Here is a 26724-nt window from a genome sequence, read left to right on the forward strand (position 1 = left end):
AGATCGCCGCCACAAATCAAGGGGCCTTGGGTTTCTGTCACCATTATATTAATAATTTTTTTAAAGAAACTCAGGTAACTTCCTGGTGGTGCATAAACATTCATTAATGTAACCAGATTACCATCAACCGTTCCCCGAGCCAGTATAAACCTCCCTTCCTTATCCTTAATTTCAGACAACTTTTCAAAATTTAGATCCCTAGAGATTAGGATCATCACACCTCGCCTGCGGCCAGATTTGTATGATGAGGAGAACATGTTTGTAAAGCCCATTCTCTTGAATTTTTCATGTTCTTTATTAGTCAAGTGGGTTTCTTGGAAATATACGATTTGTGCTCGATCTTTCTTCATTTTAGTTAGAATCCTGCTTCGCTTAATAGGATCCTATTAAGCCCATTTACATTAAAAGAAATAACCTTAACCTCCTAAGACCCGAACTCTTTCATGGCATGCATTTTTTTTACCTGATTTTTGTTTCTGAGAGAAATTAGATCCACATATGAGGATATTAGCTTTAAATTTAGAATAGAACAGATGCAGTATAATGTCCTCATAAGTGAATATCACGCCCTTGTAGAGCTGGGCGATATGAGATTTTTTCATATCACGATATGTTTTTTTCATTTCAGGCGATAACGATATCTATCACGATATAAGCCAAATAACTATATTTGTAAGATTTAAATGTGCCGTTGCTCACAAGTAAAATGTGAAATAATCAGCAGCTTGTTTTGATTTAAATATTTATTTCCCATAATAAGTTCAACAGGGTAGATGTACTTAAGGAACATGAGACTTTTTCAGATAAATAAAGGCAAATATTGCAAACTACACAAAAGGCAGCCGCTAAAGCGTTTAAGTTTCAAAATAGAACAAACGAAACAGACTAAATTGTCAATTCCACTTAGAAACAAAATATTAATTCTAAAAATAAATCTTAGTTTGTTTTACAGAAGAACAGACAAAACTGACTAACTTTTGTCAATATCAAATAAACTGAGAACTAAAAGGAAATTCTCAATCTCTCCTTGTTGTATAGCTTAGCTTTTCAAACAGTTTTAACAGTTACTTTAGTCTGACAAAAGCCAAATGACGAATTAGCGCTTCCAGTCAGAGACTGAGGCTACGTCCACACATACACGGGTATTTTTGAAAACGGAGATTTTCCGTTTTAGTTTTAAAAAATAATCCCGTCCACACATAAAGGCAGAAATGAAGGAAAACGCTGCTATGAACATGCCAAAGCAGCAGGTGGTGCTAGATTCCTAACCGTGCAGAAATGTTGGCCAATCAGAAGTCTAGAAGCCTCGGTGGGAAAAAGTAAACAAAGCTGGGGCATAGAAGCAGAACCAAGTCGTATGTGTGGACGGATAGTAACTTTGTGTATATGTAAGCATTTAAACACTGCAGAGAGTAGAATTAACAGTAACAGTATTGTAGAAATTCATTTCACCGAAACAATAACGTGGCGCACAGTGTGAGGCATGCACCAGTTTATTGTATTTCCAGACTTGCTTTCGGCACAATTTACAGTGCACGCTACTCTGTTTTTTGTCAGACTTGAAATAGCCGAAATACCTTCACACTACGGAACTTCTATGGCTCTTCCGTTCGACAATCTCTCCGGCATTGGAACCATCATCTGTTTTCTCTTCGGTCACGCTCGGTTGATTTTTCTAGTCGGCACACTCATTTCCTCCATTATGCGCTGGCTGCTTCCCAAACAAACACACGTGCAGCTTGGCACTTGTGCTGTACGTAACAAGGCACGCGACGTGACGCTGCGGCTGTGATTGGTTCGGCTCTGCGCTACTTAATTTGGATTGGCTGACCTTTTTTCTTTTTTTCTTTTTTTTAAGAGGACAAGAGCGGCGAGGTCTATCGCGATAGCTTAATTTCTCTATCGAGTAAAAGTTATATCGCGATACATATCGTTATCGTTCTATCGCCCAGCTCTACGCCCTTGTACAGCAAAATTTTGTATTTTTTGTCTAGACATCCCAAAATGTGATGTCCACATACAGTATGTGGACGCCAGGTCCTAGGAGGTTAATCCCTTTGGCAAGGCAAGGCAAGTTTATTTGTATAGCACAATTCAACAACAAGGTGATTCAAAGTGCTTTACAGAGACATTAGAAACAAGAACAAATAAAAAGCATGATTTAAAATTGAATAAAACAAGCAAATAAACTAACTAACTAATTAACAAACAAACAAACAAACAACAGTATATAAAATCAAAACAGATAAAATCAGAACAGTAGATAAAATCAGTAGTTAAATGTAAGTTTTGAAATTTAAGCTTAAAGTGTGGATTTGGTGCTTTATTCAAATGCAGCTGAGAACAGGTGAGTCTTCAACCTGGATTTAAATAAACTGAGTGTTTCAGCTGATCTGAGGCTTTCTGGGAGTTTGTTCCAGATATAAGGAGCATAAAAGCTGAATGCAGCTTCTCCGTGTCTGGTTCTGACTCTGGGAACTGATAAAAGACCGGATCCAGATGACCTGAGGGATCTGGATGGTTCATACTGGGTCAGAAGGTCATTGATGTATTTTGGTCCTAAACCATTCAGAGCTTTATAGGCCAGCATCAGAACTTTAAAGTCTATCCTCTGACGGACAGGCAGCCAGTGTAAGGACCTCAGAGCTGGACTGATGTGGTCCACTTTTTTGGTCTTAGTGAGGACTCGAGCAGCAGAGTTCTGAATGAGCTGTAGTTGTCTGACTGATTTTTTAGGTAGACCTGTAAAGATGCTGTTACAGTAATCAAGCCTACTAAAGATGAATGTATGGACTAGTTTTTCCAGGTCCTGTTGAGACATCAGATCTTTTATCCTTGATATATTCTTGAGGTGATAGTAAGCTGACTTTGTTATTGTCTTAATGTGTTTTTCTAAGTTTAGGTCTGCATCCATCACTACACCCAAATTTCTCGCCTGGTTTGTGGTTTTTAGATGTATAGATTGAAGTTCTCTGGTGACCTGTAATCGTTTTTCTTTGGCGCCAAAGATTATTACCTCAGTTTTGTTTTTGTTTAGCTGGAGAAAATTGTGGCACAACCAGTCATTGATTTCCTCAATGCATTTACCAAGAGCCTGTACAGGGCCTCGGTCTCCTGGTGACATTGTGATATATATTTGTGTGTCATCTGCATAGCTGTGATAGTTTATTTTGTTGTTCTTTATAATCTGTGCCAGTGGGAGCATGTAGATGTTAAACAGAAGGGGTCCCAAGATGGAACCTTGGGGAACTCCACATGTGATACTTGTCTGCTCAGATGTGAAGTTACCTATTGATACAAAGTATTTCCTGTTTTCTAAGTATGTTTTGAACCAGTTTAGTACAGTTCCTGAAAGACCTGTCCAGTTCTCCAGTCGTTTGAGTAATATGTTGTGGTCAACTGTATCAAATGCTGCACTGAGATCCAGTAAAACTAGGACTGACATTTTTCCACTGTCTGTATTCAGACATATGTCATTAAACACTTTGGTCAGAGCGGTTTCAGTGCTGTGGTTCTGTCTAAAACCAGACTGGAAGGCATCGTAGCAATTATTCTGTTTTAAGAAGTAACTGAGCTGTTGAGAAACTGCTTTTTCAATGATCTTACTTAAAAACGGGAGATTTGAGATCGGCCTGTAGTTGTTCATTTGTGTCTTGTCAAGATTGTCCTTTTTCAGTATAGGTTTGATTACAGCAGTTTTTAGTGATTCTGGAAACACACCTGATAATAAAGAAAAGTTGACGATCTGTAACAGGTCTGACTCTAAACTCTTTGAGACCTTTTTGAAAAAACTTGTTGGCAGGACATCTAAACAGCAGGAGGAGGAGTTCAGTTGACCTAAGATGTCCTCCAGGTCTTTGCTGTTAATAGGTTGAAACTGTTTCATGGTGTTTAAACAGTTTTTTGGTGGACACAGTACATATCCTGGATCTGCTGTTGATGTACCAATTGCTTGTCTAATTTTTTGGATTTTTTCAGTGAAGAATTTGGCAAAGTCATTGCAGGCCATGGTCAAATGAAGTTCAGCTGCCACTGACACAGGAGGGTTTGTTAGCCTGTCAACTGTAGAAAATAAGACCCGAGCATTATGGCTGTTTTTAGTGATGATGTCAGAGAAGTAGGACCTCCTTGCATCCCTCAGTTGTAAATTATAATTGTGAAGTTTCTCTTTATAAATGTCATAATGAACCTGGAGGTTTGTTTTTCTCCATCTGCGCTCAGCTTTCCTACACTCTCTTTTTTCATTTTTCACCAGTGTGGAGTTTCTCCATGGAGACTTTTTCCTTCCAGAGATAACCTTCACCTTAATGGGAGCAATAGTGTCCATTACATTTAACATGTTAGCATTGAAGCTATTGACGAGCTCATTGACTGACCCTCTGGGCAGGTCAGGTGTTAATGGGAAGACCTGGTTAAAAATTGCACTACTGTGTTCAGTTATACACCGTTTTGTGATCACTGTTGTTGATATATTTGTGTGGGCTGAGATTTTACTTTCAAAGAAAACACAGTAATGATCAGACAGGCCCACATCAGACACAGTAACCTTTGAAATGCTCAGGCCTTTGGAGATCAGTAGGTCAAGAGTGTGTCCTCTATTATGTGTGGCCTCTGTTACATGCTGAGTCAGCCCAAAGTTGCCCAGAGTGTTACTCAGGTCTTTAGTCCCTTTGTCCTGAGGGTTGTCCACATGAATGTTAAAATCCCCAGCAATAATTACACAGTCAAAATCAACACAGATCACAGACAGCAGTTCACTGAGGTCATTAAAAAGTCTGTGCAGTATTTGGGAGGCCTGTAAACATTAAGAAACACAACTTTGGATGGGGCCTTCAGCTGTAAAGCCACATATTCAAAAGACTGAAAACTTCCAGGAGATAGCTGCTTACATTGAAATGATTCATTAAATAAGACAGCGACCCCTCCTCCTCTCCTGCTCGCCCTGACTTCACTGATAAAACTGTAGTTAGGAGGGGTCGTCTCGATGAGAACAGCTCCACTGTTACTTTGGTCCAACCAAGTTTCAGTTAAAAACATAAAATCAAGGCTGTGCTCAGTGATTAAATCATTAATTAAAAATGTTTTCCCAGCTAGAGATCTAATGTTTAATAAAGCCAACTTAAGTGTTTTAGAGGTATTACTTGTCCCCTCGTGTTTGGGAGCAGTCTGTGGCACACAAGGTATGTTTACTATGTTTAAAGATCTTTTAGAGTGCAGCTCTCTGTGTTTTGACCAGGCCACATGTCTCCTGTCACCTAAAAGTACAGAAATTTTAAAACCTTCTAGTAAACAGGGTCCCAGCTTCTCCTGGGAAAAGTTATCACTGCCATAATCCTCACAGCCCGGACCCTTCACACATCACGCATCAGACTGCGGAGACAGGGCATGAAGAGGAACTAAGGGGGGCGAGGCTGGGCAATGTGACTTCGATTGCTCTGTTGAGGGTGTGTTAGGGGTTCCGAAAGAGACTCAGGCGCAGGCCAGGGTTTTCCTTTAAGCGAAGGACAGTGCGTTTATTTACAGTGAACACATACACCAAGTGGCTATATACAACGTGCAGGGGAAACGGGTCCGGGTCGCCAGGGTCCGTGGGAAACAGGGTTGGGAGAAGGGTGTTCCACACTTTCTGTACAAAACGTTCCCCCTTCAATCACTCCTCTCCGCATCGGGTTCCAAAAACGATCTACACACAAAACGTGGGGTTAGCAGGATAATAATAAGAAATTCTCAAGGTGAAGGTTAGCCGAAACACAAGTCTAACTGACACTGATAGCTCAACGATCCAGCGAAGACTAGTGCAGACTCGCCATCTAAGTAGTGCAGTAATCAGCTGGGATCAGCGGCCGGTGTGGTGATGAGCAGGTGTGTGGGCCAGCAGCGGGAGCCCGCAGTGAGCATCGCCGTGGCGAGAGAGAGAGAGAGTGAGAGAGAGAGGGCGAGAGAGCAAACAAACCACAAACATATTGCCCAATAGAGGATTGACCAGCGGGGCACAGGGACCATGACAGTACCCCCCCCCTCAACGGGAGCCCCCCGGCGACCCACCAGGCTTACCAGGATGAGACAGATGGAAGGCCCGCAGCATACGCTTGTCCAGGACAGCGGCCCGCGGAACCCAGGACCACTCCTCAATGCCATAGCCCTCCCAGTCCACAAGGTACTGGAAGCCACGCCCGCGGCGGCGAGAGTCCATAATCCGCGTGATGGAATAGGCGGGCAAGCCGTCCACAAGCCGGGCGGGCGGAGGGGGCCCGGAAGGAGGGCACAGAGGGCTATTCCGGACAGGTTTGATTTGGGAGACGTGGAACACATTGTGAATCCTCATGTTGCGCGGCAGCCGGAGTTTCACAGAGACGGGGTTGATCAGCGCCGAAACCTCAAAAGGACCAATGAAGTTTGGGTTGAGCTTCTTGGACTCAGTCCTGAGAGGAACAAAGCGTGTGGACAGCCATACCTTTTGTCCCACGCTGTATGCTGGAGCTGGTGTGCGGCGGCGATCTGCGGTCTGTTTGGTTCGGTCCTTTGTGCGCAGCAACGCCGTCCGTGCGGCCCGCCAAGCTCGTCGGCACCTACGTAGATGGGCCTGGACAGATGGTACAGAATACTCACCCTCGACAGAGGGGAAGAGAGGTGGCTGGAAACCCAGTGAGACCTCGAAGGGAGACAGACCAGTGGCGGAGGAAGTCAGACTGTTATGGGCGTACTCAATCCAGGGTAGTTCATCACTCCAGATGGACTGGTTGGAGGACGCTGTGCACCGCAACATTGCCTCGAGCTCTTGGTTAGCTCGCTCACACTGACCGTTGCTTTGGGGATGGTAACCGGAGGTCAGACTGACCTTTGCTCCTAATGAGGAGCAGAATTCCTTCCAGACACCAGACGTGAACTGGGGGCCTCTGTCAGACACAATGTCTTCCGGGATCCCATGCAAACGAAACACATGACGGGTAAGCAGTCGTGGGAAGCTTGGGTAGAGCTATGAAGTGGGCAGCTTTAGAAAAACGGTCTACGATGGTAAGTATGACAGTGTTCCCTGCTGATTGCGGCAGTCCGGTTACAAAGTCCAAAGCTATATGGGACCACGGCCTGGACGGAGTCGGCAGGGGATTGAGCTGTCCAGTGGGCGGCTGATGAGACGGTTTATTCCGGGCACAGGTCGCGTCAGAGAGGGCCACCAGAAGTAGCGCTGGAGGAAGTTGATAGTGCGGTGGACCCCTGGGTGGCACGTAAAGCGGGCAGTGTGGGCCCATTGAAGTACTTGAGAACGTACTGATTGAGGGACGTAGAGCCGTTGGGCTGGCCCACCTCCCGGATCCGGTTCCGACACCTGAGCCTCCCGAATGGCTGCTTCGATCCCCCAGGAGATGGCGCCCACGACACAGGTGGCGGGGAGAACGGGAGCGGGCTCAGTGGTGTCCTCCGAGACTGAGAACTGACGGGACAGGGCGTCGGGTTTGACATTCCGGGAACCGGGTCTGTAAGAGATGGAGAAGTGGAAACGGGTGAAAAACAGGGCCCACCTGGCCTGTCGAGCGTTGAGCCTCTTAGCTGATTGTAGGTATGCCAGGTTCTTGTGGTCTGTCCAGACGAGGAAAGGCTGAGCCGTGCCCTCCAACCAGTGCCGCCACTCCTCCAGGGCTAGTTTTATCGCCAGCAGTTCCCGATCCCCGACATCATAGTTTCTCTCTGCAGGGGACAGACGGCGGGAGAAGAAGGCACAAGGGTGGAGCTTACCGTCCTTCCGTTGCGACAGAACCGCTCCAACCCCTGAGTCGGACGCGTCGACCTCGACCACAAATGGCTGCGTGAGGTCGGGTTGGATCAGGATGGGGGCTGAGGCGAATCGTTTCTTCAGTTCTTGGAAAGCTGCCTGAGCTTCTTTGTTCAACTGAAAAGGAAGCTTGGGAGAGGTTAGCTGGGTCAGCGGCAAGGCAACTCGGCTGAAGTCCCGAATGAACCGCCGGTAAAAGTTGGCAAACCCAAGGAAACGTTGCAGTTGGTGCCTATTAGGAGGTTCCGGCCACTCAACAACGGCTTTTACCTTCACAGGGTCCGGGCGGAGGTTTCCTTGGTCGATTATGTACCCCAGGAATGCAACGGTGGAGACGTGGAACTCACACTTTTCTCCTTTGACGAACAATCGGTTTTCGAGGAGTCGTTGCAGGACCTGTCTGACATGGGTCTCGTGCTCGGATTGGTTTCTGGAAAAGATCAGGATGTCATCTAGATGGACAAAAACAAAACGGTTAATGAAGTCTCTGAGCACGTCGTTCACCAGGGCTTGGAACACCGCAGGGGCGTTAGTGAGACCAAAGGGCATGACAAGGTACTCGAAGTGGCCGAGGTGGGTGTTGAAGGCGGTCTTCCACTCATCGCCCTCACGGATGCGAACCAGATGGTATGCGTTTCGCAAATCCAGTTTGGTGAAAACAGTAGCCCCCTGGAGGAGCTCGAAGGCCGAACTGAGGAGCGGCAGAGGGTATTTATTTTTTACTGTGATGTTGTTTAATCCGCGATAGTCAATGCATGGCCGGAGGGTTTTATCCTTCTTTTCGACAAAGAAGAAGCCTGCCGTGACTGGAGAGGTGGAGGCCCGAATGAGGCCGGCAGCCAGGGATTCCGTGATGTACTTGTCCATAGCGTCTCGTTCTGGAAGTGAGATGCTATATAGCCGACTGGTGGGTAAAGGAGCTCCCGGGAGCAGTTCGATAGCACAGTCATAGGGTCTATGCGGAGGAAGTGACTGGGCGCGGGCCTTTTGAAACACCTCAGCTAGGTCGTGATAAACAGAGGGCACATTAGTTAAATCAGCTGATTTCAATACCCCAGGAGAGGGCGTTTCAGTGCTTGGAGGCGAGGCTGCTTTAAGGCAGGTCATGTGGCAGTCCTCCCCCCACCCAGTGACACGCCCCTTTAGCCAATCTATGTGAGGGTTGTGCTGTTGTAGCCAAGGATGGCCGAGAACTAGTGGAGTGCGAGTTGCTTTAAACACCAAAAAACAGATTTCTTCAGAATGATTGCCAGAGAGGATGAGCTCGACAGGCTCAGTCACCAGAGCGATGTCTGGAAGGCGTTGACCTGACAATGCCGTAACACGTAATGCATGAGGCAGGGGCTCCAATAGTAACCCAAGTTGCCGGGCTAACTGACAGTAAATAAAGTTTTGTTCCGCCCCAGAGTCAATTAACACCGATAGGGAGCGGCTCTTAGAGTGAATGGAAAGCGTGGCCGATAGTGTTAAACGGGGAGGAGCTTCTTCCTGGCTCAGCTCGCCCACCAGTACTCCTACCATCACTGGCGGGCGCGCCCTTTTGCCCGCGAAGGGCAGGTAGCCACAACATGTCCCCTGTGACCACAATAGAGGCACTCACCGGCGGTAATCCGGCGCTGACGCTCCGCCGCGGTGAGATGGGAGCCGCCCAGCTGCATGGGTTCCTCTCCGTCCCCGCTCTCGTGAGTCTGGGAGGGGCCGGCATCCGCCATGGCGCCGGTGCCAGAGACTCCCGCAGCCTCATGGAGGTTGTAGTTCCGCTGCGACCGGCGAGCCCGTAACCGCTCATCCACCTTAATGCACAGGGACATTAGCTCATTAAAGGAGGCAGGGAGATCACGCATGATTAGCTCGTCCCTTAATTCTTCTCTGATATTGTTCAGCAACGTGCTCCGTAGCCCCTCCTGATTCCACCCTGCCTCTTCTGCCAGAATCCAGAAGTCGATAGCGTATTCAGACATGCTTCTCCTACCTTGTTTGAAGTTGAGGAGACGGAGAGCAGCGGCCTCTGCCCCGGTGCCTGGGTTAAACACATTCTTAAATTTGGAGAGAAAGTCAGCGTAGGTGATGACAGGATCAGAGTTTAACACAACCTGGGCCCACTTTAGTGCACGGCCCCTCAGAAGTTGAACTAAATAAGTGATCTTCGCCCCATCGTTGCTATGAAAACGCTGCAGCTCGCGAAACGTCAGAGACACCTGAGCCAAAAATCCGGCACATTTGTCAGACTCACCCGAGAATGGTTCCGGTGTGGGTAAAGGTCCATCAGACGGCGTACCGACCCGCGGTGAGCTACCTGACGCTACGGCGGGCGGTGCCGCCTGGGGAGCCGGGCTGGGCGGCTGGGGATTCCCTGGTTGCGCATTTCCCTCCAGCGGTATTAACTGCGCCACCGCCAGGGTCAATGCGGCGACATCCTGCCGTAGCTGCCCGAGCATTTGTTCATGGCGGGCCAGCGCGGCTTCCTGGGCGGCCAGAGCCCGGCCCACGGGGTCCTGTCCTGCTGAGTCCATAATGGCTGGATCGTTCTGTTAGGGGTTCCGAAAGAGACTCAGGCGCAGGCCAGGGTTTTCCTTTAAGCGAAGGACAGTGCGTTTATTTACAGTGAACACATACACCAAGTGGCTATATACAACGTGCAGGGGAAACGGGTCCGGGTCGCCAGGGTCCGTGGGAAACAGGGTTGGGAGAAGGGTGTTCCACACTTTCTGTACAAAACGTTCCCCCTTCAATCACTCCTCTCCGCATCGGGTTCCAAAAACGATCTACACACAAAACGTCGGGTTAGCAGGATAATAATAAGAAATTCTCAAGTTGAAGGTTAGCCGAAACACAAGTCTAACTGACACTGATAGCTCAACGATCCAGCGAAGACTAGTGCAGACTCGCCATCTAAGTAGTGCAGTAATCAGCTGGGATCAGCGGCCGGTGTGGTGATGAGCAGGTGTGTGGGCCAGCAGCGGGAGCCCGCAGTGAGCATCGCCGTGGCGAGAGAGAGAGAGAGTGAGAGAGAGAGAGGGCGAGAGAGCAAACAAACCACAAACATATTGCCCAATAGAGGATTGACCAGCGGGGCACAGGGACCATGACAGGGTGGGGCTCGATGGCGAACCTTTGGCCGCTCTGGTGGGGGGTTTATGGGGGACAAAAAGGGATTGGGACGGGGGGTAGATCTGAGCCCAGCATTGACCCGCTCCATCATCTCCTCAGTGAATTTCAGGTGTGGGGAGGAGGGAGAAAGGGAGGGGGAGGAGGGTGATGGCCTGTCAGGGGTTTGGGGGACTGGGGAAGGTCGTGGCACTCATTTTTCATAAAATGAAGTATCAGAACTTGTATAACTTATTGACTGGTCAACTCCCTCTGAGAAACTGAACAATGAACAATAATAACTGCTCAAAACCAAACAGAAAAAAGAAAAACGTGATTCCAAGGTTGGGGTCATTCCTATCAGACCCTGGCACATATGTTGTGTAAGTCCCACCAGCAGGGGGAAGCCTCTCCTTGCTAAAGGATAAGGGCCCCTGATTTCGCCTTTAAGGTGCATTTCTCCATCGTCTCTCTGATAGTCTTAACTATTCATCTAGTAAGGGGAAGGTATCTATTGTCTCACCCACTTTGACAGAGTAGTATATCCTCATTGGTCTCCTGTAGTGGAGGGGGAGCGCCTCCTAAAAATCTGAAACTGCTCACGAATGGCTCTTTCTCTGTGCCCCTCTGAGTCGCACCGCTGCGACATCCCCATCGTCCCCCACGCTGAACTTGACAAGTGCTTGGTTAGGGTTTGCTTCAGTGTGACTTTAGCGATCTGGAATCCCCTGGTTCGCATATCCGCAGTCGTCGCCTCCTCCGCCGTCGAGTAGAGCACAGTTCCATCCTGATAGAAAACCCTCAATTTAGAAGGATAGGGAGTCTGAAATCTTATGTTCTGTTGTTTCAAAGCCCTTTTAGCTTCAGCATAGTCCTTATGTTTCCGCAGGATGGCTGGAGCATAGTCCTGGTCAAAGTATACTCTCTGACCGTTCAACAGGACGGTCCTCTTGGCCCACGCTTTGCGCAAAACTTCCTCCTTTGTAGTAAAGCAGGCAAAACGTATTAATATTGAGCGGGGAGTTTCTTCTCGGTTCCTCGCTGCTCCCAGGGCCCGATGTGATCTCTCGATGCCAAGCTCTGTGCCCTGGGGGAGATCGACACATTCCTTCAATATTTTTCCCAAGAAAGCTGGCATTGAGGAGCCCTCCGCTCCTTCGAGTACGTTGTACAGCCTTAGATTCTTTCGCCGGGCCCAGCTTTCCTGGTCCACAATTTTATTTTCTTGCTCGCTGATGATTTTTAGCATCTTTAGCATCACCTTTTCTGTGTTTTGCACTTGGTCTTCCACTTTCGCAATACGGGTCTCTGCTTCGGTTATCTTATTGTTGACTCTGACCAGGTCATACTTGAAATCTTGGAACTCTCTCTGAAAGTCCCGTATTTCTTCCAGTATCGTGGTTAAAGCAGAATCTTCCTCCGCACTAGCCATAGCATTAGCTTCGTATCGAGGTGGTGACACTGCTGCAGGAAGCCCTTCATTTGTACGTTCCTCTGCCGACCCTTTCTGCTTGTCTCTTTTCCCGATGTTCACCCCGCGTATACCTTTACTGTATGTCGAAAGATTTTTAGTAATTTAGATGCTTTACGGGGGGAAAGAATTAATTATGAGAGAGAGCTACCCGTTAAGTTGCCATTCGGTGGGGTGACATCACCGGAACCTCAAAATCTTGTAGTTTAAATACAATGATTAAGGAATTGGGCCTAGTGGATGTGTGGCGCCAGTTGCACCCCCAAGAAAAAGATTTTACTTTCTATTCACATATACATTGCAGCCATTCAAGGATAGACATGTTTTTAATGCCTAGGACGGACCTTTATAGGACTAGACAGTGTAGCATAGAAGCAATCACTATCTCTGATCACGCCCCAGTTTGTATGAAATTAAGAATGAATCCAAACAATCATTTTAAATATTGAGAGCCAATGTATCTATCTTGAATAATGAAACAACTCGACAAGAACTTCAGAAGAGTCTGACTGAATATATTCAATTCAATGATAATAATGAGGTGTCCCCTTCAATCTTGTGGGAGAGTGCCAAAAGTTATTTGACAGATAATTATAGCAGTTTCATCAAGACTGAAAAAAGAGAGACTAGCAGAACAAACAGAACTAGAAAACAAAATTAAGAAATTAGAAAAAGTTTATGAGGTAACTAAAGACACTGGGACTTTGAACTCATTGAAAGAGCAGAGGAAAAAGCCGACTGCTGGCATTTCAGCTGCGTAAAGAGCAATCAAGTAGGGTTGTTCATAAAATCAAATATCCACACTCCGGAAAAATAGTGTGCCAACCTAACGAAGTTGCAAAAGCATTTTCTCTGTATTACCAGGAATTATATAAAGAAGAAAATGTCCCAAATAAGATTGAAAAGATTGAACAATTTCTTAACCTGATCAATCTTAGTAAACTGTCTCAGGAAGAGGCTGAACTAATAACAAATTCAATCACCATTGAAGAAATAAAAGACAGTATTGGAAAAGTGAAAAACAACAAGTCTCACGGAGTGGATGGACTGCCTGGGGAGTATTACAATTTTTTTGAAAAAGAGCTAACACCATTGTTATTGCAAAGTTTATAATTATGCATTATTTAAAGGTGATCCCCCCCAGTCATGGTCTGAAGCTATTATTAGTGTCATCCATAAAGAAAGCAAGGACCGGACTTTATGCATGTCTTATCGCCCTATCAGCTTGCTTTGTGTTGATTTAAAAATTCTTACAGCCATTATTGCAAATAGAATCCAAAAACATAAAAAAAATAGTGAAACCTGACCAAACAGGTTTTATTTCCCATAGGCAAGGTTCAGATAATGTTAGAAGGGCCCTCAATCTTCAGATTATGGCACAGGAAAGGGACACCTCATCAATGTTCTTGAGCCTGGATGCGGAAAAGGCCTTTGACCGGGTAGATTGGGACTTCCTGCAACAGATTCTCAGGCACATGGGCTTCAATGAGACTTTTCTCTCATGGGTCCAAACACTATATAAAAATCCAACCCTCTCCTACAAGGAATTAGAGATGAAACCAATACACAACATAAGCTGTCACTTTTCGCAGATGATATTCTGCTATTTTTAGAGAATCCGGTCACCTCTGTTCCGGCCCTTCTGAGCAACCTTAGAGATTATGGTACAGTGTCAGGTTATAAAATAAATACAAATAAATCTGAGGCGTTAATGATTGTTGGCAACTGGCCCACACAGCTAGATCATCTTGTATCTTTTAGACACTCCAAACAGGGCTTCAGATACTTGGGGGTAATTATTACTCCTAAAACCAATCAGTTACTTGCACTCAATTATGATCGGATGTTCAAGGAGATTAAGGGGGACTTGGACAGATGGAACCTACTCCCACTCACTTTTATGGGGAGGATTGAATGTATAAGGATGAATATTCTTCCACGCCTACTATTCCTATTTCAGAACCTACCCATTTTGATCCCACAGTCTGCATTCAAATTATTAGAAAGCATTACATCTAAATTTATCTGGCAGAATAAACGACCAAGGGTCAGAGTCAAAATCTTAATGTCTGGAAAAGAAAAAGGGGGCCTCAAGTTGCCTAACTTCAGAATGTACTATTGGGCAGCTCAATTAAAATCAATGGCTGTCTGGATTATTCATGATTCAGAAACGCAGTGGGTATCTATGCGTGCAGTGTTTAAAGCGTGGAAGTACTGACCTTATTTTGAGTTTGATTCCATAAAAAGTGACAAAAACATTAGTGTCCGTTGTGCGTGGGAAGAAAACTTCTTTTTACACCGAAAAAAACCCCTACACTTCCAAGCAAGCACTGGGAGTGCGCTACCACGTAATGGGAAACTCACAGAGAAACTCGCGGATTCTTCAACTGACCGCTGCACACCTGCACCAGGGTAAACCTCCGTCTACGCCACTCCTGCTTTACAGGTGAAAATAGAGTAACAGGACCGCTGAGTCTTTGATGTTATTTATTTTCTGCTGTGTTTTACTTGCATCTATTTGAAAGAGTGAGTGTAAACACACACAAAAAATATATTTTATGTGCTATAATGTGCAGAAAACAAGTTTAAATGTTAAACAAATTTCTTCCAGTCAGAGAATGTTGCATATAATTAAATTTTTGCTTGATGCATAAAGTTAAAAGGTTAAAACTAATAAAACAAGTTTTAAAAAGAGACTTTTCTATTTGTTTACATTTTATATGATGGATTATGCAGAAAAAGTAGAATTGGGCTGAAAGATCTATCGCTTTATCACCTATTCAGGTTGTAAATCGTGTTTTTAAAAAGTAACTAAGTAATTAATTACTTTTGAAAATAAGTAATCAGTAAAGTAATGGGATTACTTTTTGGGGAAGTAATCGGTAATTAGTTACTGATTACTTTTTTCAAGTAACTTGACCAACACTGTTAATGAGTGCAAGAAGCTTCTGCACAACAAACGTATTGGTTTCTCCTTATTCTATCCAGCAGTGCTTGTTGTGAAAGCTCCTCAGGGATCCTGTCACTTCGAGGACCATAAAAAAGCAATGACTTTCATTCACTCCATGGTGTAAAACCGGTTTGTTTGCTTGTTTGTTTTTGTCCTTTTTTTGTTGTTCTGTTTCTTCTTTTACCTGTCGGTTCTGTTTATTTTCTGGGTAGTAATATTCTCCTGTGTTTTTTTTTTTGTTTTGTTTTTTTTTCCTGGACCCCGAAGTACTGGAACAGCTCGTGGCTCCTGGTTTTATTAATTGAGTTTTGATTATGTTTAGAGAGAGATACAAATGATGATTATTACGTGCTCGTTTTATTTTCGTATTAAGGACTATTCTGGAGGTTAACTTGGACCTCTTCTCTAAACTGAAATTGACACAAGGTGGAGCGGTGAGTTCATACCCTTAGGGGATCTATTGTACTGTGTCCATTCTCAGTGTTTGTTAAATTCTATTATAAGCATTAAACTAGAACAAAGTTTGGTTTGGATTTTACATAAGATTAAAACTTTGGGTGTAAGATTCAAATAATCATTTATTTAAAGCTAGACATTTTAAATGAGAATAAGAAAGAAAAGTATGTCTTTGTGCCCCCTTTTCCCTGTTCGTGCCCTATCGGCCCCCCTGGCTAAACTTTGCTAGATCCGCCCCTGCACAGTTACAGCCGTCAGCTGCGTAGAAAAGGATCCTGGTCTAGAAAGTAATATTAAATAAATTCTAACAACAGCTTATCAAGGTTAAACGTGCTGCTGTTGTTCAGCTGCTGGTTTCCTCTTTCTGGTGCAAAGTGGGCCAAAAACAAACAAGAGAGACGGACTCACGGCAGAAAAGCCGATCAGCTGATCATTAAGCAGTTTCATGATTGAATTAGCAGCAGGAGAGAGACAGTCGCTCCATATATCGGTTGTTAAGTTTAACGCGGGAATGCTTTACAAACATTCAGAGATGAACTTACACACTTGCTTTACTTCTCTCTGGGATGACTTCCTCAGAGATGAAATGCCGGTTTGGTAGCGAGGCTACAAATACACACAGCCGCTCTATCACGTGACCACACTGCTCCAACGTGCTACGGTTATGAGCCGAGTTACGCCGTGTCGCCAGTTTTGTGAGGTGCTTTTTTGATATTTAATGGATCGGATTACACTTTTTATTTCTCATTGATTCTCAATTTGTTCTGTTGTTGTTACTGGGAATGTCCATTCTGTTATCTTAATAAAGTTTGAGACATAAAAAAAAAGAATACTCTTAAAAGTTTTACTCGGCTAAGGGCTAAATATGCTTTATCCCCAGGGGACCATTTTAGATACTTACAGTTAATGGACTACATTACAAAGCATAAAGATTGGGACAATATTAGAAGAGAACTAATCGGCTTAGAAAACCATTTTATAAAACTGCTTGAAAAGTCGGGTACATTGAAAAACCAAGTGTCTTTGATCTACCCGAAACTGCTGATTCACATGTCTGATAATACCTATCATATAAAACAACAATGGGAAATGGAACTCAATATAATTTTGGATGATGTCACATGGGAGAGTGTCTGCTGTGGCTGCCACAGAGGGGCGGGTAGTCAAATGTGGAAGGAATTTGACTGGAAGGTTAAATTAAGGTTTTTTAGAACTCCACTGAAAACCTTTCTATTTAAAAATAGATAAAGAAAAATGATAACAATTCACTGTCTCAAACCAGAAACACCCACAGTTTTTTTTTAGTTTTTTTTTTTTTTAAGAATAGAATAGCCTTTATTGTCATTGTACAGAGTACAACGAAATTGGAGTGCCACTCCCTTGGTGCAAGTTTCAATAATAAATATAAATGTAAAATATAAAAAGTACAAAAAAACAATCGTGAGTACTCAAACAATAGTATGTACAATATATACAGGATAGCAGCATTAATATAATGACAGTATGAATAGCAGCATAATATAATGACCGTGACGGTATGGAATAGGTTCAATTGTTTTTGTGCTTATTTACTACGGTGATAGCTCTGGGAAAGAAGCTATCCCTGAATCTGTTTGTCCTGGTTTTATGTGACCTGTACCGTCAGCCTGACGGTAATAGTTCAAACAGTTGGTTGCTGGGGTGAGAGTGGTCCTTGATGATATTGCCAGCTCTGCTGAGGTACCGAGAGTTTGCAGTGACCTCCAGGCTGGGCAGAGAGCAGCCAGTGATCTTCTGGGCTGTGTTGATGACCCTCTGCAGTACTTTCCTGTCTGCAGCTGAGCACCCTGCATACCATGTTGTTATGCTGTACGTTAGGATGCTCTCTATGGTGGCTCTGTAAAATGTCACCAGCAGCCTCTCCTCCAGGTTGTTCCTCCTGAGCACTCTCAGAAATTGGAGACGCTGCTGGGCCTTTTTAACCACCGCCGTGGTATTTGCAGTCCAGGAGAGGTCATCAGATATCTGCACGCCCAGAAACCTCATGGAGTGTACCCTCTCCACACAGCTCCCGTGAATGTAAAGTGGGGCCGGGTCTGCTCTGCCCTTCCTGAAGTCCAAGATAAGTTCTTTAGTTTTCGTGGTGTTCAGTTGGAGGTTGTTAACTGAACACCACTCAGTCAGTCTGTTGACCTCATCTCTGTAGTCTGACTCATCTCCCCTTGAGATGAGTCCAACCACTGTGTGTCATCCGCGAACTTTATGATGGTGTTTGAGAGATGGGTAGGGGAGCAGTCGGATGTGTAGAGCGTAAACAGGAGGGGACTCAAAACACATCCTTGTGGAGACCCGGTGCTGAGTGTGATGGTGCTGGACCGGTGGGGTCCGAGTCTGACAGACTGTGGTCTATTTGTCAGGAAGTCCTTGATCCAGAGGCAGATGGGGGTGGAGAGTCCCAGGTGAGACAGTTTCTGGACCAGGATCTCCGGGATGATATGATTGAATGCTGAGCTGAAGTCCAGAAAGAGCATTCTCACATAGCTTCCTCTGTGCTCCAGGTGACTCAGCACTGCGCTGTTGAAATAAGCTATGGTGATAGCGTCCTCGGTGGATCGATTTGTCCTGTAGGCAAATTGGTGGGGGTCCAGAGTGGGAGGCAGACCAGCCCTGATGTGCTGACAGACCAGTCTCTCAAAGCACTTCATCACTACAGGCGTAAGTGCAACAGGCCTGTAGTCATTTGGGCTGGACACAGCTGTCTTCTTGGCGATGGGGATGATGGTGGAGGTTTTGAGGCAGGGCGGGACGGTGTTTGATGACAAGGAAAGGTTGAAGATTTTAGTGAAGACTCAGTTCGTCAGCACATGCTCTGAGAACCTTTCCATGTATTCCATCAGGACCTGCCGCCTTCCTGGGATTCACTGACCTTAGAACACACCTCACTTGATGCTCCCTGAGTGTTAGTGTGCCAGTGCTGGGGGCGGGTGGAAGTGGTGTGGCAGCTGAGGGCTTGATCGTCTCAAAGTGGGCGAAGAAACGGTTTAGATCCTCAGCCAGCGAGGCATCAGTCCTAGATGTCGCCTGGTTATTGCTTCTGTAGTTGGTAATGTGATTGATCCCCTGCCACATTTTTCTGGGGTCGTTGTCAGCAAAATGATCTTCAATCCTTCTTCTATAGACAGCCTTAGCTTTCCTGATGCCTCTACTCAGGTCTGCCCTGGCTGCCCTATACGCAGCCCTGTCCCCTGACTTGAAGGCAGTGTTGCGGCTTTTTAGGAGGGATTGCACTTCGCTATTCATCCAGGGTTTCTGATTTGGAAACACCCTGACCCTTTTGTTGACGGTGACATTGTCAACACAGTTCCTGATGTACGAGAGTACAGTGTCCGTGTACTCCTGGAGGTTGTGGCTGGAGAATAAATCCCATACAGTTGTTGAGAAGCAGTCCTGCAGTTGAGAGAGGGCTCCTTCAGGCCAGGTTTTTATTGTCTTTGTCTGGGGCTTTGTTTTTCTCAGCAGGGGGTGTAGGTGGGGGTGAGGGACATGCAGAGGTGGTCAGATCCAGCCAGGTGGGGGAGGGGTGTCACTCTGAAAGCATGCCTGATGTTTGATGTATGCATCACGTGATAGAGCGGCTGTGGCATGCGGGACCTGTTGGTGGTCTGGATAGCATTTGGAGCTTCGCTAGCAACCCGGCATTTCATCTCCAACAAAGTTATCCCTGAGAGAAGTAAAGCAAGTGTGTAAGTTCATCTCTGAATGTTTGTAAAGCATTCCTGCGTTAAGCTTAACAAACGATATATGGAGCAACTGCCTCTTCTTGCTGCTACTTCAATCATGAAACTGCTGATCGGCTTTTCTGTCGCGAGTCCGTCTCTCTTGTTTGTTTTTGGCCCACTTTGCACCAGAAAGAGGAAACCAGTGGATAAACAACAGCAGCACATTTAAGCTTGATAAGCTGTTGTTAGAATTTATTTAGTATTACTTTCTACACCAGGATCTTTTTCTACGTAGCTGACGCTGGTAACTGTGCAGGGGCGGATCTAGCAAAGTTTAGCCAGGGGGGCCGATAGGGCATTAATAGGGAAAAGGGGGCACAAAGACATACTTTTCTTTCTTATTCTCATTTAAAATGTCTAGCTTTTAATAAATAATTATCTGACACCCAAAGTTTTAATTTGATGTAAAATGAATAGAAATCAATTACTGTATATAGTGACTATTAAGTCGAATATACCCTAGTAAACTATAGTACTTTTTCCTTTGGGAATGTACCATCTGTGCAGTCTGCAATTCTGTTGAAGAAAGATGTTGAATCTATTTAATATCTTAAATATTTTAAGAGTTGGAACCCTATTAGTTAGGTTGCTTAATATTTACGCTAAGTACTCTTTAAAATACCAGAATAGGGAGGATGGTGTAGGTTTAAGTTTATTAGATTGATCAGTATTGCTGAACTATGAAATTTATTTTTTTTACATACAGGTATAACAGAATAGCTTTAGTGTAGTTGTTGTTTTAAACTTGAGTTATGAACTTATACAAAATGCAGCAAGATATTTAAAAAAACAGTTTTGTTGATTAAAAAACACTATATCGGATTCATATCGGTATCGGCAGATATCCAAATTTATGATATCGGTATCGGACATAAAAAAGTGGTATCGTGCCATCTCTAATATGTATATGTGTATATATGTTTTTCCTTTTAAATTAAGTTTTTGAATATCCCGCACCATTATATACTGCAGATTTGGTCTCGGGTCATGTTGTTGATGTGAACTGCCTTGTTATTTTTGGCAATAAAAGTTTAAAAAAAAAAACCCCACCTTGGCTGCATTTCTAGGTAAACAGCTGTAAAAAACGTTGTTGTTTGCATAACTCTGTTACTTTTTTGAAGAAGTAACAATATAATTAATTACCCAACATTGGTCATTATATACTGTATTTTGCAGACAGATAGTTACAGGACTCTCTCCCAGACCACAGACTCATACTCATAATACAAGTCAGAGCTTTATAAAAGCTAAAGTTTTGTTTTCAAAATTGGAGTTCAAGTTATTTTTACTTCCAATAGTGTTAACATACTACACAGGTCATGAACAAGATTTTTTTAAAATTTTCATTGTAAGTGGGCTAAAGCAGTTAATTAAAAGTAGTCTAACATAAATGCTGTAATTTTGTTATTTTAATAAACCAGGTAACTTGGATGGATTGGATGCTGGCGTGACCACAGTGCACACGTCTAATGTTGCTCACAGTGGTCCAAGGGACCGCTCAGGGAGTTTTTGTGTTCGCTCAGACACATGAAAAATTAGAGGGAACATTGATCACTAGTAACCTTCACTAGTTCTGTTTCTGTGCTATGATGAACCCTAAATCATTTTTAATACTTAAGTTTTAATGGTGATTTTTTTAACAGACTTTTGTGGATGGGCTTTAACTGACATGTTTGTGTGATGGCTTGAAGTTAGTTCATGGAGATCAGTAGGAGAGAAAAGGAGAAGGGGAATATAAATGGAGGTGTGGCAAGGTGGGAGGACTTAAGACGCATGCACACATACACGCACAGCCCACCGTGGCAGTCATATATCTTGCTTTTTTTCCTAGATTCCTAGATACTTAACCTTTGCAAAATTGAGGTATCCTTGTACTAAGAAACAAGAAAATCCAATTCGGCTGTAATGCTGGTGCAAACGCTTCACATAAACATCGTCATGAATTCACTCTTTTACTGTTTTGCTTCCATTGCGATGCGCAGCTCTCTCTCTCTCCCTCTCTCCCTCTCCCTCTCTCCCTCCTCCCCCCCCCCCCCCCCCCCCCTCTTGAACAGTTTCGCTTTCTTCATTATTCGCTTGCTTGTTACGCACAAGTCTACTGTTGCTTACAGCGCTGTCGGCCGCTGTTTTTTCCCCTTTTACATTCTTCCGAAAAGAAAACCTCATTTCTGCTGTTCAATACTGAACAAATTGAAACTTTTTAAAATTATTCAAAATGCAAAATGCTTAGCCATGTCTCTAATAAAACCGCTGTAACGTCAGAGGTAATGTTGATTAATTAATGGTTTTCTTTCGTTTTTGATGTACTGCAGAATATTTTTATAAAATCCCAGGCCAGGAAAATCACCTACATGTTTTTCTGTGTTTTATCTTCAGCTACTTTGACACAAAGGCATCTGCTGTAGCTCAAGTAAAAAACATTTTGTGTTCTAAATTCTTGTTTATTGGGGCTGTTTGTTTTATTTTGGTACAGGACTTACCTTTTTCAACTACTGGGATTGAAGTGTCATGCTTAGTTCAAGGGGTTTAAAATCAAGTTAAAATTTAGTCTACTTCTTGCTTTTTGATGAACAGTTTGTAAGAGCTTAGACTAAAAGGAATTTCTCTTTTCATGACAGGATGACTATGTGGAAGCTCTGAGTAGACTGCATCTCACAGTGACCAGGGCTTACAAAGTAAACCCAGATATCAGCTTTGAAGTGTTCATTCACAAAGTGGATGGCTTGTCTGATGACCACAAGATTGAGAAGCAGAGGGATATCCACAAACGAACCAACACTGACCTCACAGATGCAGGACTGGAGCAGATACATCTAAGGTTGTGCATCAACTAAAGCTTATAAAGGGATTTTGAGTTTGAGGTTTGGATTAATTATATGCATAGATTTTTTTAAAAAGTGGTATTAAGCAACAGTACTTTTTTGAAGGTCTTTCATAAAATATTTGGATATTGGCTGCATTATTGGGTACTTGTTCATTCATGATTCAATTCAGTTAATTAATAGTTCTTTCCCCTTTTAAACACCTCTTTCAACTTTCAATCTTTTCTTTTTTGTATATTAGTTCAGTTGTTGTGTACATATTTAAAAGCCACAGAATTAATTAACGGTCATTTTGTGCTGATGATGTTTATGTAAATCTGTGACAGTGCTAGATATTACATGTTGGTAAAGCAAAACACCTTGCTATTTCGATTATTGCTCACTAATCAATGGAGAGGTGCATTTAAGTGCTAAAAGGGTTAAATCAGAAGTAAGTTGCAATTTTGGCATCATGAGTTTGGCTGTAAAACTGCATGCTTCTAACAACTTGTTAATCACTAGTCATTAGCTAGTGATATCCTAGATAATCCTCCTTTCTGAAACTGTAATGATCTGAAAAGAGTGACTGAAAACATAATCTCAATAGCAGAGTGTTGACCGAGGTCCATTAGATTTGTATAGGAATGAAAGTATTTTTGCAACGAACTCAACTGTCACTGTCACAACACCCACCAGCCCTGGGTTTGAGGAGGGAGATGACCCACGCATGATCCTGGAAGTCTTCTAAGCCACGCTGGAAGTGTACTTGTGGCTTGGAAGAAAAATGGTCACTCGGCCTGTTGCCTCTGCTTTCTGGGGAGGCTCGGGTAGTGATCTACTTCTTCCTTCCTCAGTTTTGAGGGCATCAGGCAGGTAGTCCTGGACTGACGGTGTGCCCCAGGGCAGCTGTGGCTACAATGCAGCTTGCCGTCACCAGTGTGTGAATGGGTGGATGACTGAATGTAGTGTAAAGCGCGTTGGGGTCCATAGGGACTAAGTAAAGCACTATACAAATACAGGCCATTTACCATTTTACTACCTCCAGTTTGCGCTTGACTTCACGGAAAAAACAAGCCCTTTAACTGACCTTGCCTGAAAGGGTGTCCTAGATTTGGTCCAGTGAATGGCGCGGTGCCAGGCATGCTCTCTTTGGGGAACCCCTGCCCCGTGCTCCTAACTTTCCCTCCCTCCCTTTCATTCTGCTGATGGATGCCTTGAACAGAGGGTTGGGGGCCGTTTTGTCACAGCAGGTAAGTGAGATCGACCACCCTATTGTGTTCGTCAGCCGGAAGAGGAAGTCCCGATACAGCACAGTGGAGAAGAACAGTCTAGCAATCTTGCAGGCAGTCGACCCTCTTCGTTATTGCCTCCTGGGACGCTCATTCATCCTCTGTTCCGACCATGCCCCCTGCAATGGCTCCACCGCATGAAGAATACCGATGCCTGGGTCACTCAGTGGTATTTGGCTCTCTGGCTATTTAAGTTCAAGTTGGTCCATAGGCGAGGGGTGCAGATAGTCGTGGCTGATTTCCTCTCCTGCTCGTGGGGGTGAGGGAGTAAGCTCATCTGGTTGTGTCCCCGGCCTAAGTTGGGCAGTGGGGTATGTGGCGGGTTGTGGTCTCCGGCTCTGCTGCAGAGGAGCAGTTTTTCAGTTGGTTCAGGGCTGGTGCCAGGGAGGCTGGCATGGCAGCTGGGGCTGATTGAATAATCAGTTTTTCCTTATATCAGGAGATTGTTGGGAACAAGACAGGTGAAAAACTGCACAGCAGTCTGAAAACTAAAATCACTGAAAACAAAATGCCACAAACCCTGTGATACTATGTATGTGTTGGTCACAGTGCGGTTCACTTAAGCAGATGTGAGCAGAGTAATAAAACTTAGGTGTCAACCAAAGAGAAAAAAAACCACCCCATTATGCTTTGGAGTTGGTGGTCTTAGCCCAATTCATAACGAACTCCAGGGTGGTTAGTTTACAGTGTGAACATGATTCCGCCTTGAGCCGACCCAACAATCAGGTGTAGGTTGTAAATTTACCATACCATCTCCGGTATGATGGCGCCTGTGTTCGGCCTTGCTGCTGGTGGCTGCAGTTTCCCTCGCTCTGTTATGCTGCTGTTTCTGACTGTCCTGCTCTCCGTTTTTGTCTCTGATGTATTGCCTGCCCTAGTCTATGATCGTCTGACACTACTATCTATTCGCTCCTCTATGGTGGGCCTGGATATCGCTCCTTCATACAATGGCTTCTTCCCTCCTCCGCCGCCGGTGTCTGGATTTTTGACAGATGTCGCCAACAGCACCCTTTTGGGTCCACGCAAATCACGGAGGAGGAGAGGTAAAAGAGCTGGTGTCCAGGTGGAATTTAGACTCCTTACAGTTTGTTTGGAGTTCAATTGGATTTTTCTGTGTGAAAATCAACTGAATTACAGGGAAAAGCTACAAGTTTACAACTTAACTGTTTCAGACCAGAGTAAACAAACTACAGGTTTATAAAAATGCCCTAAAAGACAATGGGCCCTCTGTTGTGGAGCTGCATTTCAGCCAGTGGTGTTGGGGATCTTTTCAATAATTATGGAACTATGAACACAGAAAAGTTCCATCAGATGTTGATCCACAATGCTACATCATCTTCAAAGCATCTAAGTGATAACAGCTTCATTTTTCAGTGTGACAGTGATCTCAAACACACTGCCAATGCAGTAAAAGCATACCCAGATAGAAAAACACACAGTCTCGTGTCCAACGAGAGGGGATCGGATTTTGGATCACTGCTACACGCCATACAAGCAGGGCTACAAAGCTGTCTCACACCCGGCTTTTGGGAAGTCTGACCACAACGCCATCTTCCTCATTCCCCAGTATAAACAAAGCATACGGAGGGAAGAAGTAACCATGAGGGAGGTAAAACGGTGGACTGCCCAATCAGAAGCTACGCTACAGGACGCACTCAACGACGTAGACTGGGACATGTTCAGAGCATGCGCAGTCGACATCAACGAGTTTACAGAAGTAGCAGTATGCTTCGTCAACATGCTAGCGGAGGAGATTATCCCCACTGCGAGAGTCACCACATTCCCAAACCAGAAACCGTGGATGGACAGATCGATCCGCACTGCAGTAAACGCCAGGACCGCCTCCTACAACGCGGGTCTCGCCACTGGCGATATGAGCGCCTACAAAGCGGCCTCATACGGCGTGCGGCGCGCGGTGAGAGATGCCAAACGCCGGTACCGGGAACGTGTGGAGTCCCGCTTCCACCAGGGCGACACACGGAGTATGTGGCACGGACTACGCACCATTACGGACTACAAAGCCAGGGACACTGCGCCGATCAACGCCGACTCTGCATTCACCAACGAGCTGAATCGGTTCTACGCCCGTTTCGAGGTTAGCCAGGCGGCTAATGCTATCTACCGCCTGACTACCGAGGACAGTGATGTCATCAGCGAGAGACCGGTGACCAGCATCGCGGAGCATGACGTCCGAGCGGCACTGAGGAGAGTGAACACAAGGAAAGCGGCGGGGCCAGACGGCATCACCGGCCGTCTGCTGCGCTGCTGTGCTGACCAGCTAGCAGGTGTGTTCACTTACATCTTCAACGAGTCCCTGGCGAAGTCTGTGGTCCCCACATGCTTCAAAAGATCCACCATCATTCCTGTGCCCAAGAACAGCAAACCCTCATCCCTGAACGATTACCGGCCAGTTGCACTGACCTCAGTAGTAATGAAGGTGTTTGAGAGGCTGCTGAAGAACATCATCTCCTCCTCCATCCCAGACACCACAGATCTGCTGCAGTTTGCCTACAGATCCAACAGATCCACAGAGGATGCCATCGCCCACGTCCTACACACCACTCTCAGCCATGTGGACAAGAAACAGGGTAACTATGTGCGAATGCTGTTTGTTGATTACAGTTCAGCGTTTAACACAATAGTGCCCTGCAGACTGTTCACAAAGCTGAGGGAACTGGGACTTAACAGCCGTCTGTGTGCATGGGTGTTGGACTTCCTCACTGGCAGAACTCAGGTGGTGAGGGTGGGCAGGTGCTTCTCCAACAGCATCACCATCAACACAGGAGCACCTCAGGGATGTGTCCTCTCGCCACTGCTCTACTCCCTCTACACTTCAGACTGTGTGGCCACCCATGGCTCCAACACCATTGTGAAGTTTGCTGACGACACAGTGGTGTTGGGTGCCATCTCCAACAACGATGAGGCGGCCTACATGGATGAAGTGAAGAATCTGGCATCGTGGTGCCAGGACAACCACCTCCAGCTGAACGTCAGCAAGACCAAGGAGCTGGTGGTGGACTTCAGAAGGGGTCAGCACAGAGACTACAAGCCCATTATCATCAATGGAGCTCCAGTGGAGAGGGTGCAGTCCTTCAAGTATCTTGGTGTCCACATCTCCTCAGACCTGACATGGGCTGCCCA

General features: G+C 45.1%; 1 protein-coding gene across 1 annotated transcript in view; it reads left to right on the top strand.

Moving 5' to 3' along the window:
- The window catches only part of rragd (ras-related GTP binding D), a 75416-nt gene that overhangs the window by 13487 nt on the left and 35205 nt on the right, over positions 1–26724 (top strand). The window contains exon 3 of the mRNA XM_026151962.1: positions 22112–22311. Coding sequence (XP_026007747.1) covers positions 22112–22311 — 200 coding nt within the window. The remainder of the gene's footprint in view (positions 1–22111; positions 22312–26724) is intronic.

This window comes from Astatotilapia calliptera, chromosome 19 (assembly GCF_900246225.1).
Source record: "Astatotilapia calliptera chromosome 19, fAstCal1.2, whole genome shotgun sequence".
Classification (NCBI taxonomy): domain Eukaryota; kingdom Metazoa; phylum Chordata; class Actinopteri; order Cichliformes; family Cichlidae; genus Astatotilapia; species Astatotilapia calliptera.